We start from the raw sequence: 25,568 nt of genomic DNA, 5'->3' as shown, positions 1-25,568 counted from the left end.
CTTCTTCAAAAGAACGCCATCGAACAGGTTCCTCCACATCTAAGGGGTCTTGGCTTCTATTCCCGTTACTTTGCAGTTCCAAAATGGGATGGGGGTATCCGTCCCATCATGGACCTTCTGAATTTGTTTATCACCTACCACAAGTTCAGAATGACCTCCTTGCCAAACATTCTCCCTCTTCTAAATCGCAGGGACTGGATGGCTACGCTGGACCTAAAGGACGCGTATTTCCACATTTCCATCCACCCTCTCCACAGGAAGTTTTTGCGCTTCACAATTGGAGCAGACCATTTTCAGTACCATGCACTGCCCTTTGGCCTCTCCACGGCCCCCAGGGTCTTCACCAAGACTATGGTGGTGACTGCAGCCCATTTACGTTTACAGGGTATAACTTTGTTTCCGTACATAGACGACTGGCTCCTGGTGGCAGGGTCAAGAGACACTCTGTTGCAGCACATCACCACCACTCTTTCTCTTCTGCGGGAACTGGGCCTGCAGGTGAATCAGAAGAAATCGCATCTGCAGTCCTCTCAGAGGGTTCAGTTCATCGGTGCTATTCTGGACTCCCTTGCTTGCAGGGCTTTCCTTCCACCGAACCGGGCAGATGATATAATACATCTAGTCCTCTCGCTCCAGAGCAACCCAACGGGCACAGCCCATCAAATCCAGTGGCTGCTGGGTCTTATGGCTGCCACCACCTCGGTTCTGGTCTTTGCAAGCATGCGTATGAGAACCCTGTAGCTTTGGTTTCTAACGCACTTCAGATGCGGTCGAGACCCTCCCTCACATCTACTGACCGTTCCGCCAGAGATCCTGTTGTCCCTTACCTGGTGGGCACAGAAGCATCACCTGACGGAAGGCGCGCCCTTTCACAGAGAGTCCCCGTCAGTTACAATAACCTTGGATGCCTCTCTGTGGGGCTGGGGTGCGCATATGAACGGCCTATGCGTGGGAGACAGATGGCCCCAGTACCATGCGCACCAACATATAAATTTCTTAGAACTTCTAGTGATTTTTCATGCAATCCAGTCGTTCCACAAGTTCCTCAAGGGTAAGACAGTGGCTGTCATGACAGACAACACTACAGTGATGGCATATGTGAACAGACAGGGAGGTACAGTCTCCTGCAGACTCTGCATGCTTGCCCTGACCATATGGGAGATGTGCATCTCGATGGGGGTGTCGTTGGTGGCTACTCACCTTCCGGGAGATCTGAACGTCTGCGCAGACTTCCTCAGTCGGGGGGGGGGGGAGCCTCGATGCACGAATGGGAACTCAACTGGGAGTTCCTGCATCCCGTCTTCCATCGCTGGGGGTCACCCGTGCTGGACGTGTTTGCCGCCCGCAACAACAGAAAGTGCACACTCTTCTGCTGCTGGGGAGGGGTGGATCCCTTGTCCCTCGGGGACGGTCTCCTCGTTCCGTGGAATCATCACCGAGTGTACTTGTTTCCTCCTATCCCCTTAATCACCAGGGTGGTTCAGAAGATCCTGCGGGAGGGACCGGTGGGCATCCTCTGACACCATGGTGGCCCAGACAACATTGGTTCCCACTAGTCCTTCATCTCGCCAACAGAGTGTTTCACCACTTTCCCCAGGCCCTAGATCTCCTTCTTTCGCACAGAGGTCAGGTGGTACATCACGATGTCCCACATCTAAAGCTGACTGCTTGGTGCCTCCAGTGACTCCTCTTTCTGACAGGGTTAAATTTGTCATGCTGAACAGCAGGAAACCCTCTACATGGAAAGCCTACTCCTATAAGTGGGCAAAATTGGTTCAGTTTTCCTCTGGTTGTTCCAGGGATCCAGTTGTGGCAGGCTTGCCTACAATTTTTGATTTTCTGCTTTCCCTTTTGGATAAAGGGTTAACAGTTTCATCGTTACGAGTTTATTTGGCAGCCATCTCAGCTTACCATTCACTGCTTGATAGACATTCCGTGTTTGCCCGTCCTGATACCAAGCGGTTTCTTAAGGGTATTACTAGATTGTACCTAGCGGTTCGACAACCTACCCCAGCTTGGAACTTGTCTTTGGTTCTTCGGGCTCTGTCGGGGAGGCCCTTTGAGCTGATGGCTACTTGTTCTCTCCAATTATTGGCTTGAAAGACGGCCTTTCTAGTAGCTATTACGTCTGCAAGACGGGTGGGGGAGCTAGCAGCTCTTCGATGTGACGTTCCCTATTTGTGTTTCACCAATGAAGGTGTGATTCTTCGGCCTGATATCACCTTTCTTCCCAAGGTGGTCTCGTCGTTTCATTTGAACACGGAGATTTGCTTGCCGGTGTTCTTCCCTAACCTGGCTACTGACAATGAGTGCAGGTTGCATGCCTTGGATGTTAAGCGGGCTCTGCCGTTCTCTCTGCATCGCATGCATCCCTCTCGGAGGGATTCCAGACTTTTTGTTTCCTATGCCCAGTCTTCTCTAGGGCAGAGGATTTCATCTCAAAGACTGTCGAAGTGGATAACAGAAACCATTAGACTTCGTTATCTACTGAGTAAAAAGCCTCTTCCAGGACCCATTCAAGCTCACTCCACCCGGGCCATGGCGACTTCGGCAGCGTTTATGAAGGGTGTTCCACTCCAGGATATCTGCAGGGCTGCCACCTGGTCCTCCGAGCATACCTTCGTGCATCACTATGCACTGGACTTGCGTGGACTCCGGGAGTCTTCGGTGGGCCATGTGGTGCTGCAGTCTATTTCCTGCTGATGGACCGTTGCACCCTCCTCCAGGTAGGACCTTGGCTTGTTAATCTCCCATCAGTGTGATGCACAGAGACCACAAAGAAGATAAACAGGTTTCCTACCTGTAACTGATGATCTTCGAGTGGTCATCTGTGCAGTCACACTCCCCTCTGCGGCCGGTCCATCTGTGGGCTGATGCAGCGGTCAGAAGGAACTGGTGGGATGTCTGCTCCCGTCTCAGTGGGCATGCGCAGTGGGGCTTCTGGGCATGTGCACTGGGACGTCAGCGCGGAAATCCTCAGCTTTCAAGTTTACTGATCGAGATTGGCGCTGGCGCCTTATCCCATCAGTGTGACTGCACAGATGACCATTCGAAGATCATCAGTTTCAGGTAGGAAATCTGTTTTTACTTCCTTGTCAGTTCAGCCTTTTAAGAGTACTGCTACCCATGCCTATTCAGGAGGAGTATGATAGAGAGGTAAAATAATGTGTACACAAAGGCTTTAGGAATATTGTTGTGGATGATACTTTGTCTTGTACAACATGAGATCCAACAAACTAGATACAACCCATGAGTCTTTTATTGACTACATTCTCCCACACCCCCAGTAGGTTTTCTTCCAGTAGGTTGTAAAAACTGGGTTTATAAAATGCTTGCCAAGAAGAAGCTGATTTCTGTTGAGGGTGGGGAGGGGTCACAAAAGTTGTACTGGTCTATATTCTATACCAGGGCTTTTTTTTTTGTAGAAAAAGTCCATCAGGAACTCATTTGCACATTAGGCCACACCCCCTGATTCCAAGCCAGCCAGAACTGTGTTCTTGTGCATCCTGCTCAAAAAAAGCCTTGACTTACTGCCATCATCACCAAATGCAATTAAAAAGTTTATACCAAGATCAGCTGAACTTCCCTTTAATTCAGAGACTCTGTTTGCCTAAAGTGCTTCTACCGACATGTCTGACAGTGATCTGAACAAAGTAGTACTTAATTCCATGGTACATGAATAAAATGTATGATGTTTAATTATTAAAATGTTGTTGACCTTGGCTTTCTAGTTTTAAAGTCTACCAAGTGCCATATCAAGTGCTTAGCACTCAGTTGCTTGGCCCAAGGCTGTCCAGGTGCTTTCCAACATCAGATGCAGGCTGAGAAGGCATGACATTTCTGCCTCCAAAACTCCTCTTTGACTTCAAAGTAGATCAGCCAGTGGCATCAAGAGAGACAGGGCTGGCAGGCATTTCAGAGGTTAAGGACAATGTTGCTAGGATAAAGCAGTCAGGTGGCAAAAAAAGGAGTGCAGGCCTATTAGAGGCAATTTCAGAAGTTTTAAACATCAGTATAATTCTCAGTGTAGGTCCATCTGGGAATAGTTAAATCTGGAGACGGGGGCCATGAACAGACAAGACAGCTCTTGCTGCACTGTACAGCTGGGCCCAGCCTAGCGTCTGGATCAAGGCAGAGGAGAGGCTTTTCCAGGGAGAGGCTGCCAAGGGGAGGGGAGGAGAGAAAGCTGAAGATGGAAGAGGGCAGATAGGTAGGTTGGCTGGTGGGTGGGAAGGACAGAAGGAGGCAGAAAAAGGGAAAAGGGTATGGGGGCTGCCAGAGAAGGAAAAGAAGATGTCACGAGGTGAGAATAAAATAAGATGTCCCATACTAATCCTTGTAGTTCCCCCACTTCTGTACTTTCTAAATTTGCCATGTAGATAATGGGTACTGCTTTGATCTCTTCCTGTGAAGTGGACTTCACTATAAACTAAGGAAGCTTTCTCTTATAAGAACATGCTTATTTTTCCCCAAAACTAATTGTCAGGCAGAAGCTGTCTAACACTGAGCTGTTATCCTCAGCTTTTTGTTTAGAAGTTGTTAAAAATGCTTTCAGGCCTTGAATTTGTAGCCTTGAACGCTTATGTTTTATAACTGTGGGTGAGAAGTGCTTGACAGGCTTTGATGTCAGTAAAGTAGATTGTATACATAATGCATGTCAATTCTTGTAGTGCTTGTCGATCTGGAATAAATTTCATCTTGTGGTGACCTTTCTTAAAGGAATATATGCTTGCTGACACAGCTAAGTATCAGCTAGCATACTGAGTCTGGAAAACTGCACCTGAAGCTGTAGTCTTCACTTTTGGTTTGGCATGCGGCTAATATTATATCCCTGAGCACAGCGAAAGGAAAACAGCTGCCGATATGGGATGGTGAAACACGCACAGAAGGAAAACAGTGGAAGAACATGTAAAATTGAGTAAAACAGGCTTGAGAAAATATCTTTCAATCAGGAAAGCAGCACTACGAATGGCTTTCTTTCTTTCTTTCTTTCTTTCTTTCTTTCTTTCTTTCTTTCTTTCTTTCTTTCTTTCTTTCTTTCTTTCTTTCTTTCCTTCTTTCTCTCTTTCTCTCTCTCTCTCTCTTTCTCTCTCTCTCTCCCCCTCCCTCCCTTCCACAGTGATTTCAAAGATATTTGCACCCTGTACCTTTTTTCATTATATGCATGGTGTGCAAGGTAAAGGTGCTGGAATAATGTTTGATTTTCAGTTAAAACCAAAATCAGACTATGGATATATGCATGATGAATGTGTCTCAGTATTAAAATTAAGAAAAAACTCAAGAAAATGTGAAATGACCATTCAGACTTGGGTGAATGCTTTCCCTCTTATGGTGCCTACTTTCAAGTGGGTTTCAAATCTGACACCCGCCTTCGGAATATACTCTCTCAACAGTTCTTCTCATTCACCTTCCCTTGTCATCAGCCTTGGCCCTGGGTTAGCATTACTTTATTTTCATTACTTTTTTAAGAGTTAACAATCATTAATAAACAAAAAAGAAGGCATACAATGTAAGCAATGCTAAAGCACACAAGGGCAAAAACAATACAAGTATACAATAAATAAAGTATCGTGGCTCCTTTACAGACTCAGGCTCAAACCTGTGGGAGTAGCCTCCATAGAAATTACTTGGATTTGCTTCCAAGTAAGCATGCAAGCAGCCCTGTGGCGCATAGTGGTAAAGCTGCAGTAAAAAGGTAAAGGTAGTCCCCTGTGCAAGTACCAGTCGTTTTCAACTCTGAGGTGACATTGGTTTCACAAAGTTTTTCACGGCAGACTTTTTACAGGGTGGTTTGCCATTGCCTTGCCCAGTCATCTGCTGGGATCAAACTCAGGTTGTGAGCAGAAGACTCTGGCGGCAGTCCTAAGCTATGCTCATGACCTGAGTTCAATCCTGGCAGAAGCTGGTTCAGGTAGCTGGCTCCAGGTTGACTCAGCCTTCCATTCTTCTGAGGTCAGTAAAATGAATACCCAGCTTGCTGGGGGGAAAGTGTAGATGACTGGGGAAGGCAGTGGCAAACCACCCCATAAAAAGTCTCCCGTGAAAACACTGTGAAAGCAATGTCACCCCAGAGTCGGAAACGACTGGTGCTTGCACCTTTACCTTTTTAAGCATTCAAGGCACTTGGCTTCAAAGGCACCATATGCTGCTAAGGGAGGGGAAAAGTGTTTTTTTCCTCACCATTCTATGGCTGTGTCCCCAAAATCAGGAATATATTTATTAAATCTCTTTGGGGAAACTTTTGGGTGACTGGTAAGGGCGCCATCAGAATCTGGATGGGGAATAATGCAGGAAGATGTATTTGGGTTTGGGCTTGCACAGCTGCAATCTCCCTTTTGGTTGAGGAAATAAGCAAATGCTGTGTTATTATGACTGCATTGCTTTTTTTCTTCAAGGTGACATATTTTGGCAAGCTTTGGCTCCCACAACTGTAAACAAATACAGAGGGGGGAGGAAGAGAGACAGAAAGAGAGATAAAGAGAGAGAGAAGAAGAAAGACAATAGTTCGGGAGGGTGGATGGAAGAAGGAAACATAGAGAAAGACATGAAAAAAGCAAATAGATGGAGAGAGAAAGGAGGCGACACAGAGAGAAAGGAAAACAAAGAAAGCAAACAGAAGGGGGACACAAGAAAAGGGGGGGAGAGAGAGAGACAGGAAAGAAAGGAGAATGAGAAGACTAGACAGACAGGGGGGGAAAGCAAGTAGATAGGAACAGAAAGGGAGACATCCACTCCTCTTCCTCCCTCCATAAAAAGACTCCCACCCACCCAATCCCAAATGGAGCAACGGCACTACCGCTAAAATGCTCATGGGTCCCAAAGAAGGAAGCTCTGTATATGCTGCTGCCAGCTCTCTGCTCCCCACCTTACACTTGTCCCAACCCACCTCCAGCAACCACACCTCTAAAATGCATCTGGGTCCCGGGAGGAGAAAGTTCCTTCCCAGACCAATGTGCAAGTTTCTGTGGACTCTCTGCAACTACCCCCCCCCCCCACGGAGAGATTCCCATCCCCCCCAACCCACCTCCACACCACCTCCAAACTGCACATGGATCTGGGGAGAAAGTTCCTTCCCAGGCCCATGTGCATGCTGCTGCTGGTTCTCTGTGCCCCCCCCCCCGCAACAGAAAGACTCCCACCCACCCCAATCCACCTCCAGCAACCATGCTGCCACTGCCACCCCCAAGTGCACATGGTCCTGGGGGAGAAAGCTCCTTCCTGGGTCCAAATGCATGCTGCCACTGGCTCGCTGGTCCTTCTATCCCACAACAAAGACTCCCACCCGCCAAATCCCACCAAAAGCGACTGCACCCCGCCCAACTTCCTCTTTTGGCACAGAACTTGTACCTTCCCAACTTGTCCAGGGCCAACTGAGGGCTGCTAGAAGCTGGGGGCGGGGTTTGGCTATCAGAGGAGAGGCCCTTCTGGCTGCCCACCCACTCATCCACCTTACTAAAAGAAAAAAAAAAGTTTACTTGTTTGGCTTTGAAAGTGGCAAGTAGAGGGGGGAAGTGGGGGAGGGGGGAATGTCCCTGAGAGCCGCAGAGGGAATGGGGAAGAGCCACAAGAGGCTCGCGAGCCGCAGTTTGGCCACCCCTGCTTTAGAGCAACATGTTACTACCATATGGTACTATAACAAAATGGTGAACTCAGCATCAGTCACCCTCCTCTAGTTTTTTGGGGGGTTCTTTATTGTTGTTGTTGTTGGTGGTGGTTGTTGGTTGTTGTTGTTAGGAAAACAGTGGGGATACAGAAAAGAAAGGGAAACTGAAAAGGGGTTATGCAATGTAATTGTATTTGTTGAAGACAATCATATAGTTCAAGATGTATAAGACAGAAAATACATATTCATTCTAATTTTAAGCAGGGGGTTTTTTTGAGCAGGAATGCACAGGAATGCAGTTCTGGCTGGCTTGGCATCATGTGTGTAGCCTAATAAGCAAATGAGTTCCTGTTGTTGCTTTTTTTTTACAGAGAGCCCTAATTTTAAGACATTTTCTATAAAATACAGTAGTTATTATTTCTGTTGAGCTACAGTTGTATTCAACATTTAAGTTTAAGTTTCAAACTTCATAACTAATCTATTTTGAATACATTAGTTTCATCTTTACTACATATTCCATATAACATATTTTTGCCACTTCTACATATTTGTTAGATAAGTAATAGATAATATATCAAGGTGCAAAACAAATAATATAGGTAATATATCAAGATGCAAAAGAAAGTCTATTATATATCTCATATCAAGAACCTATTTGTATTCAAGATATTTCACATGGAACAGGTTTTAATTCTACTTCTATTTTATTGCCATACTTTTGCATATTATATTTTCTCACTTTAAGTTTGTCTTCTGCTATTGTGATTCACATAATACAAACTCCATTCTTCTCAAATTTTGCAATGGACCTGTATCTCAAATAGGTTGTTAATTTTGCCATTACTGAATATTTAGCAAATTTATTTTCTCATTCTTCTAAATGGGAAGAAACGTCTTGTTTCCATTTTGTTATGTAAATGGCTCTAGCCATTGTCACTATGAATTTCATTATCTCTTCTAAAATTTTTGGTAATTTATTAGGCAGAACACCTAATGGCATACTCTTAGTTTCCATTAGGAATTTAAACTTTAATACAATCCACATTTTTGGTGTCTTTCTTTCCAATATCTTTTTGCGTTATTAAAAGTCCACCACATATGAAAGTTCCATCTATGTCTTGATGTTTCCAGCTTTCTCATGTTTTTTGAAAATGTTCTGTTGGTGATATATTGATGTTTGTGACTTAATGATTAGAAGATAAGCTACCTTTCTCATATATATATTGTATTCATTCAGAATATTCATTACTTGCTACATTTAGGGTTTTTTTTTTAGTAAGAACTCTGGTTAACATCATTATTTAATGGCAATACACTCTAATTGAATTATTTAAATAGTATAAACTTTGAATGCTGTGAATTTGATATATGCATTGAAAAAAGTATGTGGAAAAATATATGGAAAGTGTGTACAACATTTTAAAAACAGAAGAGCAAAAAGGAAAATGACAAGAGGAACACATCAAAGAGAAAAAGATAAAAGGAGTCTATATTAAACAGGTGAGGACCAGAGAACTGAAGAAATGGTGGTAAAATTATCATGAACATTGGTGTACCAAATGCAGCATTTAGAAGAATGAACTCAAAAGACCATTCACAATTCAGTGAGAAGATCCTTAAAGAATATTGAGAGCATTCAGAGAAATATTCAAGAATCTGAGGGGGGGGGGGGACAGAAGAACATTCACAAAGTCTTTCAAGAAATTTCAACTGGACTATCAGAAATTAATTTAAAATTACAAGAACAACACAAGGAATTATAAAAATCAAAGAGAAGCAAAAAGATAATGATATACATTTAGAAAGGCAGGATCTTCAAACCAAGAAGGCAGAACTGAAATCCTGGAAACTCAATTCAAATCCAATAACCTGTGTTTTAGAAGAATTCCAGACTTTGGAAGGCCAAATTTAGAATTATTTGAAGGTAGAAAAGTTTCCTGACATTGACCAGATTTTTAGATTGAATTCAAGATTTGCATTCAAAAATAAATTACCTCAAAATATACTGGTTCACATATAAGAAAACATGAGATGCAATACGGGCAGCCCAATCCAGACATACGAGGTGGCAGGCCACTAGGGCATGGGTGGATCTATGGCACCGCTTGTTGGCTTCCAAAGGGGAGACGTTACGCCACGCTTGGAGGGGGAAGAGCAGCCCAACGAGCGAGAGAGAACCCGTCACCATGGTGATTCTGCCCAGGTGCATGCCATTGGCCCGCTGCCAAGTCGGGGGTGGAGGAGGTGCAGGCTCACGCAGGACCACGGGATTGGCCAGCCTGTTGCACGTGACCAGGTGAGGGGTCGGAAAGCTCGTGCCTGAGAGGCTGTCAATCCCCCCACTCCCTCCCACTGTCAGAGACTCTGCTAAAGGCAGGCTGGCGGGCAGAGGCATGTGTGGACGAGCAGGAAGTGCCAAGGGCAGGAGTTCCCTGTCCTAGACAATGGCTGGAATGTGTGTCTAGGAGTGGCCAGACCAAGGCTGAAAGACACCCCCTGGAGTCCCCCCCCCCCACAATGTTGCCCTGCTGCTGCCCCCTGCTATGTGCAAGGAACACCTCTCCTGGGGGCTGCAGAACTTAGAGTGCGAGCCGCTGGGCATGCATCCACTTCAGCGCCCCACAAGTGTCCAACGCACAATAACCCTGTGCAGTCAGGTAGGTCGTCAGCCCGGGCAGGCTGAGGGGTGGCACCCCCCCTTCCCCGTCCAGCCACATGGGGGGCAGCGTGGCAGCTCATAGCCCATTCTTCCCCAAGAACCAAGTCTGCCCACCCTCCCAGGCATTCTTTCGAAGGGGCCACTGATGGGGGGGTTGCCCCAGGAACGTGCAGCAGATGCCAAGCAGGAGAGACAACAGAGGCCACAGCTCAGACTTTATTTTTCTGGAACAAAATGTAACAGTCTCCCTGGAGTGCGCTGGGCAGTGTCATCGTGGGCGGTGCTCCATTACGAGCTTCAGGAAGAAGCAGCTGAGGGAGTGAGGGGGTGGTGGAGCAACACACGCGGAAGCCTCTGTGTTGGAGTCCCACCTGCAAAACGGAGACAGAGATCAAGAACACCTGCAGGGGCAGCAGCTGGAAGAGCAGGCTGCATTTCAGCCAGGCGGTCTCTTAAAGGGACAGTCTCTGACCCACCTCCCTGCATTGGGGCAGCTGCCACACACACACCCCACCCTTCCAGGGGTTGGGAATGCGGCAGAGGGCAGACCAAGGGAAGGGAGCAGGCAGCAGCACAGGGGAGTGGGCTCAGCAAATGCCTCCTGCTGGAGCCCACTGCCTGGTTCAAGTGCCAGAGATGCTCACACACCGAGCGGTCGAGAGCGAGGGGAGGGGGAGGACGGGGGGACAGCGGAACTTATCCAGCTATGGGCGACAGTCCTCGCGTGCAGAGCCTCTGGGAGCCCTGAACCTGTGGAGCCCTGGAAACTCCTCACAAGTCAAAGATACTGTCAAAGCAACCACGCAGTGCAAAACCCATCACCAACGTGCCTGCCTGTCCCTCACTCTAAGTCTGTATGGCCGGGAGCTTGCCAGCAGAGCTTCCCGCCACGCGAACCTTTCCCTAACAACTGAGTTGTGCGAGGCAGAGCGGAAGTATTTCTAGAAGGGGAGGCGTGATGGGGCACCGGGGAGGGGGCTCACCAGGCTGAGGTGCAAGGGGATTGCTGAGGCAATCACACTGCTCCCTAAGAGGTTTGCGAGCTTCCACAGCGGTGGAGGCAACCTTTGTTTTTGGTTTCAATTAATGCCTATGGGACACACCGCTATTTTTGTAGGCGTGACATTTTGCCTCTCGGGGAGGGGGTGGGTCATGAGCCAAACTGCTCAGGAAGCCACCTAAGCCTGGCCGTGCCCCCAACTCCACCCCCTCCTCCGCCTGAATGCCGCGCTCCACTTCACGTCCGCCCTCGATCGGGCGCAGACCTCAGGCGCCGCTGCCCTCGGGCAGAACGGCGCTTGGGCGGCCCCCCACCCACGTAACTCCCCTCCACTGTGGCGGTGCCGGTCATAAGTCAGCACACACCCTTCCTGTTCCCACGTAGTGGCTCATCTGCTCCCAAAAGACTTTCTGCCCCCCCCCCCCCCGATTGTGCTGTAAAGAACCAAAGGAAATCACCACTTAAGGTTGCAGGAAAAGAAGTGCAGAGCTTTCAGGATTTATCAACAAGGGTATTAAAGGGGGAAAAAAAACTTTTTTGAGAGAGATTTTTACAACATAAATAAAATATAGTTGGAAAATAGTATTTGCCAGTGCAGGTATACTTACTGAAAGGAAGAAAAGTAACTACAACACAGGAACAAGCTAAGCAACTGGCAGAAGAAATGCAAGTGGAGAACTTACATAGAGGAACAGAAGGAGAATTTCCAAGTAACTCTAGCGGCTCAAAGCAAAGTTTACATACCAAAAATTCCAAAGAAGAAAGAAGCACAAAAAAGGACAAGTTGAACGTGGCAGCAAATCAGGGCAAAATTAATAATTTTAAAATAGCATCAATAAATATCAATGGACTAAATTCTTCAAAACACATGAAAATCTTCAACCAACTGAAAAAACACATTTATACGCCTACAAGAAATTCACATAAAGAAGAGATAGAAATATATTTTAAATAATAAAAAAGCTAATCAAAATATATCTTGCTTCAGCACAAAACAAAAAATGTGGAGGAGCCATTTACATAAACCACTCACAAATAAAAGTATTTGAAGAATTAAGAGATTCTGATGGAAGATACCTAATTTTAAAAATGAGATTCCTGGAAAGCAAAATATGCATAATAGCAATATATGCAAGACTTCCAAGGCAAAATATGCACAATAACAACAAAATATGCAAGACTTCCAAGATGAGGAAATAGTGATTCATGGAAATATGACTAGACTCCCCCCCCCCCAAAAAAAAAGCCAGATCAAAAATATAAAAGGTGGAAAATTATCTAAAATGTATTTCAGTACATGAGGATGTTGAAATTAGAAGACTCCTGGAAGACCAAACAGTCAAAGGCAAGGGAATTTACCTTGTTTTTAGACAGACATCAGATATATTCAAGAACTAAGAATAAGGTCCATTGTGAGGAAAAATACAACGGGCTCTAGAAAGAGGCTCTGGGTGAGTGCCCTCCCACCCTTGCTGTCTTTCCATTCCCAAAGTGAAGGCATTCATTTCCCCCCACCTCAAGGGGAGTTGATCTCTGCCATCTGGAGAGCAGTTGTAATTCTGAGTGATCTCCAGCCCTCACCTGGTGATTGGCAACAGTAGTTCTCCAGGAGGAAATGGCCATTTAATAAACAACTCAGAAGCAATGTCTTCAGCCGCAATTTGGGAAACAAGTAAAACTTTTAATAGAGGAATTCTACTAGCAGTTGTTGCTAAAAAAAAAAAAAAAGATTAGAACAAATTAAGATAATAATAGGAAAAAATCAGAGGTTAGAACAAGAACATAAAAACAATCACAATAAAAACACTAGCAGAGATTAAACAATTAAAAAATAAGACATGTTAGAAGTAGAAGTTTAGGGGAAAATTCTAAAACAAGGATATTTTGAACTTGCAGACAAACCTGGCAGATATCTGATGTCTCAGGAAGGAAAGATAAAAAAGAGTAATTATAGGTGTAACCAATTACCTATGCAGAAAAAGAAATACAGGAAAATTTTATCAGTGTTCTCTCAGGATTATATAAAAAGGAGTCTTGTTTCAGGAGAAAGAATAAGAGAATATTTAAAAGATTGCAGCTCCCAACCAGAGGCAGGCTGCGCAGCCTTGTCTTCAGGGGCCATTTTGCCCCTTCGTAAGGAGGAGAAGCGGGCAGGGCATTATGGGAGGTGAGCGCAGAGTAGGCACGCCTAAACGGCTCTCTCTGCTTCTGCCTCCCAGTCTTCACCTCGTGCTCAGCCCACCCTCCTGCCCTTGAGGCAGTGTGGGCGATAGCTGGTTGCTCTTAATTTATAGGGGACCAGGTAGGAATTTTTTCATCTCTTCCTGTTTGGCTGTTGGAAGTGGTGTTTTTCGCCTACCTCACACTGCTTGTAGCAGGGATTGTGGAATTGGCTAGGGTGTAGGCTAGGGTGTAGGCTGGTCACTTTCAGGTTGGCTGAGTTTTTTGCCTAACTTCCGTTATGCAGCTTGGTGAGCACCAATAGCACCCCATTTTTTGGGGCACAGGGTCTAACTAAATCATTCCTGGCCCATGTGGACTAGTTGAATGATGAAGCGGACTGCCTCGGGTTTGCATGGATTGATCCACCCTTCAGCTGTGTGGATGGGGGCTGGAACTCCAGGGCATAACCTTTGCTAGGCCGGCCGGGTACGAACCATGCATTTGGCTATACCTAGGGGCAGGGTAGCTCGCCCGTCATGCTGCAGGGGAGGGTATTTCGTCCCCTGGCCCTGCTGTGCTGCCTGTTAAGTTTATAGCCCTTGTTGTTAATTTAATAATAAAGAAAGTGGCCCTTAGTTACCCAAACCCTTGTGTCCGTCTCTTTCTTCCGTCTGTGGGGGCAAATCCTAATTGCAAAGTTTACAACAGAACATAGAATAATATTAAATAAAACAATAGCAATTAAAGAAATCTCTCAAGCACTAAAGAACATGAAGAAGTATAAAGCACCAGGCTGGACAGGTTGACAGCAACATATTACATATATCTTGAAGAAGCAGTAATAAATAGTTACAAAAAGTTATGAATGAGATAAAGGAGGTAAAGACAAAGCCCCTGATGTGACAAAAGGTGTGTATAATGCTACTACAGAAAGAGGGCAGTGATGCGTTGCTACCACAGTCCTCTGCTAAATGTAGACTACATTTTTTCCCACAATAACAACAAAAAGATTAAGAAAATGCATACCAAATTTAATACACTCTGATAAACAGAAGTTACATGAAAGATAGTATACAATTCATAATAGATAATGAAATTTTTAACACAAGAAGAGATTATAAAAAGCACAGAGTGCTCAACAGCCACTGATCCTATTCAGTATTTGGGAATAAATGTGTCTGGGAAAAACTGTAACCTTTTTTTAAAAAAAACTACTGGAAAGCTTGAAAATCAATACAATCAAAGTTATTAAAAGAGCAATCTCAAGCAAAAAAAGAAAAAGCACTAAAAAAAGAAAGCACTAAAAAAGAAAGCACTAAAAATCTTCCTGGGAAGAATCTCTGCAATCAAAATGAATTTGCTGCCAAAACTTAACTTTTTGTAACAAATGTTACCCATATACGTAGAAGAAAGAATACTGAAAGAGTGGTAAAGACACATAAATCAATTTATATGGAATGGCAGCCCCCCCCCCCCCCAAGAATAAGCTTCAAAATACTACAAGATGAAAAAAAGGGAGGAGGATTAGCAGTTCCAAATATAAAATTATATTACCAAGCATGTCTGGTCTGGATTATGGACTGGATTAAAAGCACAAAATTAATAGTAAAATTAGAATCAGCAGATCTCAATGAAGGCCTACACAATTATTTAAGGATTATGAAAGTGACTAAAGAGATCATACAGAAGTCACATTATCAGAAATGAACTTTTGAGAACATGCCGGAATTTATTGAGCCCCTCTGACTTTTGCTTATGTCCCTAATAGAAGCTCATCCTTCTATCCAGGGATCGTTTTGTAGAAAAATAGATGCTCATCCAGGATTGTTATACAGCTGCACCTACTATTCAGTGGACAAGGTGGGAAGAAGGAGGTGGAACTCTCAGAAAGGTTCAGGAGCTCCTGCTGAATCCGAGGCCTGGTTCTATCCTTCCGAGGTCGATAAAATGAGTATCCAGCTTGTTGGGGGTAAAGCATAGATGACTGGGGAAGGCAATGGCAAATCACCCTGTAAAAAGTCTCCCGTGAAAACGTCCTGATGTGACGTTACGCCATGGGTTGCTCATAACCCAGTGCTTGCACAGGAGACTACCTTTACCTTTTATGACAAGAACAGGAGAAATAAAAATGATTTTTAAACAAATGGCATGATGGTAAATGCTCAGAGGAAAATCAGGTCTTGGCAATATATTAAAGATGAAGGTGTAAACATACAAAATGTTTTCTGAGGGCTTTTTTGTTCAGTGAGGTTCTAATTATTGTTATCGTGCTCGCTTAAGAAATGTGAACCATGGCAGTAAAAAAAGGGGGGGGGGATAAATTGCTTAATAAATATTACAACATTGCAGCAAAGACATAAAGCATATTCTAAGATTTTAACCATGCTCAACTATATAATACTAATTAATTCTGGACTTAAATCCTTAACTTTCGATACACAATCCACAGTTATTTATAGTGATGTAAGACGTAGAGGTCTTAATCTTCCCTCTGGTGTTAATATATTCAAATAATTAAAAACATGCCTCCACCTTTTCACAAGTAAACCCTGAGTATGTAAAATCATTGCTCTTGACTGTTTGCATACTACAATTTTGTCCATAATCATATTGTACCAATGCTTCCTTAACTATAATTCTATTGAAAGTGTATTTTGCAATGAGTAATCATGCTGCAGCTACCATATTTTCCAATAGATTATTCCATTTTTCCCAGTCTTTTCTCCATCTTTTCAAAAGCGTTGGACTACAAGCCACTTTTCTTTTCACTATCTTACTAAATACAGTACAAATAATTTGCCAAAATTGCTTCACAGCTGGACAACTCCATCATGTATGATTTGTTTATTTACAAAATTTATATCCTACCTTTCTGGTCTCACAAGGGCCAACAAAGCTGCTCCCTGAGCCTGCCCCATCAGGGAGGGCGGGATATAAATCTAATAAACCTATAAAAGATACATGATAAAATTACACTTTAAAACCATTGAAATCAACCCATCAGAAAAACAGTAAAACAAAATGATATGTTTAAAGACATAATAACAGTGGTTTAAAACATTGGTCAGGAAGGAAGGATCACTGAGGGAGTGATAAATGAAACAAAAAAGTCTTCTGCACTTGCTGGCAGAAGATGGCAACAGAAGGGGATAGATGAATCTCCCTGAGGAGAGAGTACCAGAACTTTGGTGCCATGACTGAGAAGCCTCCCACCTAATCTCAGAAGATGGGGAGACTCAAAGCAGGGCCCCCAAAGATAACCATAGAGGTCAGGCAGCTATGAACAGCAGCACTTTTTGCTTGTAAGTAGCATCAACATCAGTCATTGCTATTTTCATTCCTCTTCCTTTCTGGAGTGTAGTACCATCTAAAGAGCAATTTCAGACCATCTTCATGTGTTGAACCAAGTTCACAGAACTCACTTTTCTTATACAAGAATGAGAGAGGATTATTCCCCTAGACCAGTGGTGAGTAGCATCTTTTGAACTGGGTGATTGCTGGTACTGACTTGTGCCCAGCCAAGGATAAAAAGAATAGCCATCACTGTTCTGTCTTGGTTTAACAATGCCCCTTTCCCTAATGATTTTATTGCAAATATCCTCAATAGCTAACTCTTAATACTTGGTTTCCTGTGTAATAATTTCTTCCAGTACCTCAGTGTTCACCCCATATACCTATTCCTGCAGTAGACAGCAAGCAGACAAGAGGGCCAGGTTTGTCCAGACCTTGGGTGGGATTTGCAAAGGAAACCCACCTTCCTTGTGTGATTCTTTTGACACACCCCAAACCCTTCTAAACCACTCAGCACCCCTTGGATATCACCATTTCCATCTGGGCACTGGGGAAACACCAAACCAGAGGAAATTGGTAGTGCAGAAAAGCAATCTGATTGTGGGTGCGAAATTAATGAACACGTGAACACATGAAGGTGCCTTATACTGAATCGGACCATTGGTCCATTAAATCAATATTGTCTGCTTAGACTGGCAGCAGCTGTCCAGCAGTTCAGACTGAAATCTTCCACATCACCTACTGCCTGGTCCTTTTAACTGGTGATGTTGGGGGTTGAATCTGGGACCTTCTGCATGCCAAGCAGGTATATATGGAAGCAGATACATGCAAGCAGATGCATGCATTGGGCCACAGCCCTTCCCTGCAGTGTTAATTCCTTAAACCCCTATTAAAAGATCAACAAAACTTGATTATAGTTATGCAGGCTACAAAGCTAGGTTACAGTCTCTAAAAAAACAACAGTTACAGTTGCCAGCCTCCAGCAGTAGTTGGAGATCTCCTAGGATTACAACTGATCTGTAGAACAAACCTTGAGTCCAGTGGCACCTTTAAGACCAAAAAAGAGTTAGCTTTCATGTGAATGCACACTTCCTCAGGCAAACTGGAATGAAACTTAGCAGTTCATACACATTGTTCTTGTTGACAAGTTGGTAAAATGATGGATCTGAAACTGGTTGACAGATTGCTCCCAAAGAGTGCTTGTAAATGGCTTCTCATCCTCTTGAAGAGGAGTGACAAAAGAAGTGCTTCAAGGATCTGTCCTGGGGCCTGTTTTGTTCAACATCTTTATAAATGATTTGGATGAAGGAATACAGGGAATGCTTATTAAATTTGCAGATTATACTAAATTGGGAGGGGTTGCGAATGCAGTAGAAGACAGACAGGATCCAGGATGATCTTGACAGGCTTGAAAAATGGGCTGAAAACCAATAAAATGGATTTTAACAGGAAGAAATATGAACTTCTGCATTTAGGTGGGAAAAATCCCATGCATGGTTATAGGACAGTAGTATGTGTGAAAAAGATCTAGGGGTCTTAGTGGACCATACACTGAACGCGAGTCAACAGTGTGATGCAGTGGCTAAAAAGGCAAATGCAATATTGGGCTGTATTAACAGAAGTTATAGTGTCCAGATCACATGAAGTGATGGTATCACTTTACTCTGCTGTGGTAAGACCTCATCTGGAGTATTGTGTTCAATTTTCGGCACCACATTTTAATAAGGATATAGACAAGCTGGAACATGTCCAGAAGAGGGCAACAAAGATAGTGAGGGGTCTGGAGACCAAGTCCTACCAAGAAAGGTTAAAGAAGCAGGGCATATTTAGCCTGGAGAGGAGGCGGCTGAGAGATGATCACCAAGTACTTGAAGGGCTGTCATATAGAGGATAGTGCAGAATTGTTTTCTGTGGCCCCAGAAGGTAGGACCAGAACCAGTGTGTTGAAATTAAACCAAAAGAGTTTCTGGCTCGACATTAGGAAGCACTTCCTGACAGAGAAGTTCCTCAGTGGAACTGGCTTCCTCAGGAGGTGGTGGGCTCTCCTTCTTTGGAAGTTTTTAAACAGAGACTGGATGGTCATCTGACAGCAATGCAGATCCTGTGAATTTAGGGGGGGGGGGTCTTTGTGAATTTCCTGCATTGTGCAGGGGATTGAACTAGATGGCCCTGGAGGTCCCTTCTAACTCTATGATTCTAAGGCAGAATCATAACATGCAAGCATACAATATAATGAAATGTTTTAACAGATGCAAACAGGAATAACAAGCTAAGTTTATAAGGTCGTTATTGTTTAGATTTAATTCCAGGGGAAAGCAGTGAGGCAAATAAAGATGTCAGAATTGGGAGTAGATAGGTAAATGTATCCATTTTAACTATGAAGTGTTAAGAGCAATCATCTGACGCTGTCACGCTATCACCTGTTAGGGTTCAACTGGGAGGGGGGCAAATCACAAGGACATAAATACAGTATGTCACAGAAGTGAGTACACCCCCTCACATTTTGTAAATATTTAAGTATATCTTTTCATGTGACAACACTGAAGACATGACACTTGGCTACAATGTATAGTGAGTCTACAGCTTATTTAACAATGTAAATGTGCTGTCCCCTAAAAATTACGCAACACACAGCCATTAATGTTTAAACTGCTGGCAACAAAAGTGAGTTCACCCCTAAGTGATAATGTCCAAATGGGGCCCAAGTAGCCATTTTCCCTCCCTGGTGTCATGTGACTCATTAGTGGTACAAGGTATCAGGTGTGAAGGGGAGCAGGTTATCTCACTCCCTCATACTGGTCACTGGAAGTTCCACATGGCACCTCATGGCAATGAACTCTCTGAGGATCTGAAAAAACGAATTGTTGCTCTGCATAAAGATGGCCTAGGCTATAAGAAGATTGTCAAGACCCTGACACTGAGCTGCAGCAGGGTGGCCAAGACCATATAGTGGTTTGACAGGACAGGTTCCACTCAGAACAGGCCTCGCCATGATTGACCAAAGAAGTTGAGTGCCCGTGCTCAGCGTCATATCCAGAGGTTGGCTTTGGGAAATAGACGTATGAATGCTGCCAGCATTGCTATAGAAGTTGAAGGGGGTGGGGGGTCAGCCTGTCAGTGCTCAGACCATACGCCGCACACTCCATCAAATTGGTCTGTAGGGCTGTTGTCCCAGAAGGAAGCCTCTTCTAAAGACGATGCACAAGAAAACCTGCAAACGGTTTGCTGCAGACAAGCAGACTAAGGACATGGATTTCTGGAACCATGTCCTGTGGTCCGATGAGACCAAGATAAACTTATTTGGTTCAGATGGTGTCAAGCGTGTGTTGCGACAACCAGGTGAGGAGTACAAAGACAAGTGTGTCTTGCCTACAGTCAAGCATGATGGTGGGAATGTCATGGTCTGGGGCTGCATGAGTGCTGCCAGCACTGGGGAGCTACAGTTCATTGAGGGAACCATAAATACTAACATGTACTGTGACATACTGAAGCAGAGCATAATCCCCTCCCTTCTGAGACTGGGCCACAGGGCAGTATTCCAACATGATAATGACCCCAAACACACCTCCAAAATGAGCACTGCCTTGCTAAAGGAGCTGAGGGAAAAGGTGATGGACTGGCCAAGCACGTCTCCAGATCTAAACCCTATTGAGCATCTGTGGGGCATCCTGAAATGGAAGGTGGAGGTGCGCAAGGTCTCTAACATCCACCAGCTACGTGACATCATCATGGAGGAGTAGAAGAGGACTCCAGTGGCAACCTATGAAGCTCTGGTGAACTCTATGCCCAAGAGGGTTAAAGCAGTGCTAAGCCTGCCTCGGCAGGGAGGGCGGGGTATAAATAAAATTTATTATTATTATTAAAATAATGATGGCCACACAAAATATTGACACTTTGGGCCCCATTTGGACATTATCACTTAAAGGTATACTCACTTTTGTTGCCAGCAGTTTAAACATTAATGGCTGTGTGTTGCGTAATTCTGAGGGGACAGCACATTTACACTGTTATACAAGCTGTAGACTCACTACTTTACATTGTAGCCAAGTGTCATTTCTTCAGTGTTGTCACATGAAAAGATATACTTAAATATTTACAAAATGTGAGGGGTTGCACTCACTTCTGTGACATACTGTATGTTAAAATTGGAGATTGAGATCAAAATGGGTTTAGCATATGTAATATGTTGTAAGGGAAACTGCTGAATTACAAATTATTACAACACTTGAAACAAACACCTCCGCAGAATTCAACTGGGACATTGGGTTTTTGTAAAATCTTATTACACATGCTAAACCTATTCTCATCAAATAGAGCTAGACTTCCACTGTATTCTAATGTATTTCTTTTTTTATTCATGCTTTTTAATACTATGTAGCATATAAGAGTAGAGATCTCTCTGACAGAACAAAACATCTCTAAGATGTTCTGTTCTGTCAGAGAGATCTCTACTCTAATATGTTACATAGATGTTGCTTATTTAATCCATGCTTGTGAGGAGTCCAAAGGAGTGCAACAGACTGTAAATTTATTACACTTTACAATTAAGAAACCTGTTGACAGACTTTCACATCAAAGACACATCAGTCCAATTCTAACATACTTCTGTCCTTCCATACACATTACAGCATTAGGTGCTAATGTTATACCTTGCTTTAGTGAAGTTAAGTAAGCATATGTGTAAATTTAAGTTTTGTATCAAAATCATGAAATAAAATTTCAGCCTTTTATTGTCTCTTTGTAGGTTGGTAATCTTCCAAATGATTATAGGATAACCCTTAAATATGTCAAGAAGATGGACAGTCTGGTATGTATAACCATTTGATTATTTTCTGTAACACAGCTGACAAAAATATAAATAGGTTCTTGCTTTCTAATCTTACGTCATGTGAAATTCATAGTTTTAAGCTCATACTAACCAGAGGCCATTCAAGAACTCTTATCTCAGAAAATATAACCGAAATTGAGCTCCATGTAGGACAGTTAGAAAATTAAAATTAAAGTCATTCTAGGTTATGTATTAGATCCTTTATGTAAATAATTTAAAAATGCAATATATTTTCACCAGTGATCAAGAACAAGGAATTATATAGACGGTAAGCTGTATCAGTGGTTTGTATTTTAGATCATATTATACAATAACTGGCAGAAGTTAAAGCAACATGTGTATAATTATTGTAAGATATTGCCAGAAATGAAGAGAAGTGAACAACTGCTAGCTGAAGTAATTACTATTATTATCTCTTTTAATGAATTTAATCAAAAGAATATTTTTGTCTCCTGACTTATGTGTATTGCCTTGATTTTTCCCCCCTACCTAATTCTTTAGTTTCTCTTCTAAGCACTCAAGGATCCATTGTTACCGTTCAGATCTTGTAATGCATATGAAATAATATACATTTTCAAATATTGCTCAAGGATTATTCTGTTAGCCCTTTGTAAACACTCCCAATAAGCTTTATTATTGGGGAATGTTAAGGAAGACACGTGTTCTTTGCTGATTTTTTTAATTGCCTTGAGTAGCACAAATACAAACATCAAAATAATCAGATACATTGATTTTGTATGGTACTCATTATGCAAGGAATCCTGCATCTTTTGTATATAGGCAGTGTTACTGCTATGTTCCACTTTCTTCTTTTCTGAGTCTAGCGCAAGCTGTTTATTTTTTTCTGGGGAACACGGCAAAACAGAGTTCTGGAACCTCTTCATGGAAACAAAATTTTCAAAAAAAAAAAGTTTAAAAGTTCATGTGGGGCATTTGTACGTTTCTTCTTCATTTCCCTCTTGAAAGTTCCAGCACCTCTTTTTCCAGAAAAAAAACCCTCTTGCTTATAACCATTAACAAAAACTGAGTCTTAGGTTCAGATAGTCTCTGGGACTTCTACATGCAGAGAGGTCCCAAACTGCAGGATCAGACTAAGAACCATGGAAAGGAAAGCTTCAGCCTGTCCTCCCCCTGCCATATTCCCTGCCTACAAAGGAGAGCTCATGTTTGACTTGAACAAGACCTGAACCAGGATCTGTAATAGGGCTTTCAGGTTGTTCCACTGGGACAAACAGCACATCTATTTGGCTGTTTCAGATCAAGAAAACAGCATGGGAGGAAAGGTTCAACACTGTCCTCCCCGCCCATAAAACTCGGGATCTTCACATCTTATCTTGTTTTGCCTTAGGATAGAGAGACTAATTTCGTCAAGTATGTAAAGATCCTTGATGATGAACTAGGTTTCCACCTACACTTGAAATCAAATAATAGACATACTAGCAAGTAAACCAAACACTAATGTAGTCAGTTGCCTTAAGAGAACATAAGAGAAGCCATGTTGGATCAGGTCAATGGCCCATCCACTCCAACACTCTCTCACACAGTGGCCAGAAAAAACCCAGGTGCCATCAGGAGGTCTACTAGTGGGGCCAGGACAACACTGTTGCCCCATTCCCCAAGCACCAAGAATATAGAGCATCACTGCCCCAGACAGAGAGTTCCATTTATACCCTGAGGCTAATTGCCACTGATTGACCTCTGCTCCATAAGTTTATCCAATCCCCTCTTGAAGCCATCTATGCATGTAGCTGCCACCACCTGTGGTGGCAATGAATTACAAAGGGTGTTGAACACATGAAAGTACTTCCTTTTTAAAAGAAGTACTTCCTTTTATCCATTCTAACTTGTCTGCTCAGCAATTTCATTGAGTGTCCATGAGTTCTTGTATTGTGAGAAAGGGGGAAAAGTACTTCTTTCTCTACCTTCTCTATCCCATGCATAATCTTATAAACCTCTATCATGTCACCCCTCGGTCGACATTTCTCCAAGCTAAAGAGCCCCAAGTGCTTTAACTATAGGGAAAGTGTTCCAACCCTTTAATCATTCTAGCTGCCCTTTTCTGAACTTTTTCCAGTGCTATAATATATTTTTTGAGGTTTGGTGACCATAATTGTATACAGTACTCCAAATGAGGCCACACCATCAATTTATACAGGGGCATTATGATACTGGTTGATTTGTTTTCAATTCCCTTCCTAATAATCCTCAGCATAACGTTGGCCTTTTTAAAAATTCACACACTGTAAATGGGTATCCTTTTGCACCAAGGAACCATATCGGGGCATGGAGGGAGGGGGACCCTTGGTAGTTGGTGATTCAGTCCTTTGGCAGGTAGACTGCTGTGTGGCAAACCTGCATACTGACCATATTGTGACTTGCCTGCCTGGTGCAAAGGTAGCTGACATTATGCATGTTCTGGATAGGCTGGTAGACAGTGTTGGGGAGGAGTCAGTGGTTGTGGTACATGTTGGCACCAGCAATGTGGGGAAATGTAGTTGTGAGGTTCTGGGGAAAAAAATTAGGCTGCTGCAAGGTTGCCTTCTCGGAAGCATTACCTGTTCCACGCACAGGGCCAAAGAAACAGGCACAATTAGGAGTTTCAGTGTGTGGATTAGACAATGGTGTAAGGAGGAAAAGTTCAAGTTTGTTAGGCACTGGGATGCTTTTTGGAACAAGCAGAAGCTGTACAAAAGAGATAGTCTGCACTTGTCCCAAGAAGGAACCAGGCTGCTGGCACAACATCAAAAAAGTGGCAGAGCAGTTTTTAAAATGAATCTTAGGGGGAAAGCCAATAGGAGATGAAATGTCTCATTTCGAATTGCTCATGTCAAAGAGATGAAGGGTTTTTTACTACAGGGCAATGGTTTAGAGTTGTCCACTGAGATGGTGACAAAAAATATGGACTGCCTGGCAAGATCTCGAGGCAATAGGAGGAAGGTTGCAGGCCTAACGTGCCTGTGAAATTATAGATGTTTATATACAAATGCTAGAAGTGTCCAAGGTAAAATCAGGAATGCTTAATGTTGGGGAAAATATAGACATTGTGGGCATTTCAGAAACTTGATGAGATGAGAAAAATCAGTGGGACATGGTGATTCCTGGATATAAAATATCAGAAGGACAGGGAGGGAAGGGTTGGAGGTGGGGTGGCTCTGTATGTCAGAGAGGGTATACAGTAAGACTGAGAAGATTCGCTTCTGGAAATGCTATGAGTTGAAATAGTGGGCCTGAAAGGAAGCTTAGCTCTGGGAATTTGTTCTTGCCCACCAGATCAAAAGACAGAGGATGATGACAAAATGATTAAAGAATGAAAGATAGCAGCTAGATGTAAAAACTGTTACTGATTTCTTGGGAGGAACTTTGGAAGGCAGTTAAAGAAAAAACTCAGTATTATTCTGGAAACTAGTCTCTGATCCATCACGTAGGTCACCAAATATATTTAATAGCCCTATTTTGCCAGATGCCTGGTTACATCATTATAAGGTGGTATATGGGGAAACAATTACAAGCCCACTTAATTTTGATATCATCCATAACTTACCAACTTGGCCTCTAGGGGGGTGTACAGAAGTGAATCAGCTCATTGATACTGGGGAAAACCCCAGTAATTGACCTAATTCCACCAGAGCTATTTAAAATGAATGCAGAATTGTGGGCCCTAGTTTTGGCAGCTTTGTTTTCACAAATTGATCAATCAGGGAAAATTCCCAAGGACTGGGGAGCAGCTATCATTATCCCCAAATATAAAAAAGGTAACAAAGAAGATCTTCTTCGTGGTCTCTGTGCTTCACACTCATGGGATATAGCACCCGCGCCGATCCCCCAAATCAGTACCTAAAAAGCCCAGGATTTTTTCGCGCTCAGCACCAGTGGGCATGCGCAGGTATCCCAGTACACATGCTCACCAGAGCCAGCGCACAAATCCCACCAGTTTCTTTTTGACCGCCGCGTTGATAGGATCTCCTTTCGATTGCTCCGGTCGGTATTTGGTAATCCTTTGTATTTTCTCCTTGTTATATAGCCC

General features: G+C 43.4%; 1 protein-coding gene across 1 annotated transcript in view; it reads left to right on the top strand.

Moving 5' to 3' along the window:
• KITLG (KIT ligand) overlaps positions 1 to 25,568 on the top strand; it is a 155,608-nt gene that overhangs the window by 75,413 nt on the left and 54,627 nt on the right. Inside the window, exon 3 of the mRNA XM_060245157.1 lies at positions 21,461 to 21,523. Coding sequence (XP_060101140.1) covers positions 21,461 to 21,523 — 63 coding nt within the window. The remainder of the gene's footprint in view (positions 1 to 21,460; positions 21,524 to 25,568) is intronic.

This window comes from Heteronotia binoei, chromosome 8 (genome assembly GCF_032191835.1).
Source record: "Heteronotia binoei isolate CCM8104 ecotype False Entrance Well chromosome 8, APGP_CSIRO_Hbin_v1, whole genome shotgun sequence".
Taxonomy (NCBI): Eukaryota; Metazoa; Chordata; class Lepidosauria; order Squamata; family Gekkonidae; genus Heteronotia; species Heteronotia binoei.
The sequence above is the reverse complement of the archived record's forward strand: the minus strand, read 5'-3'. Positions and strand labels throughout refer to the sequence as shown.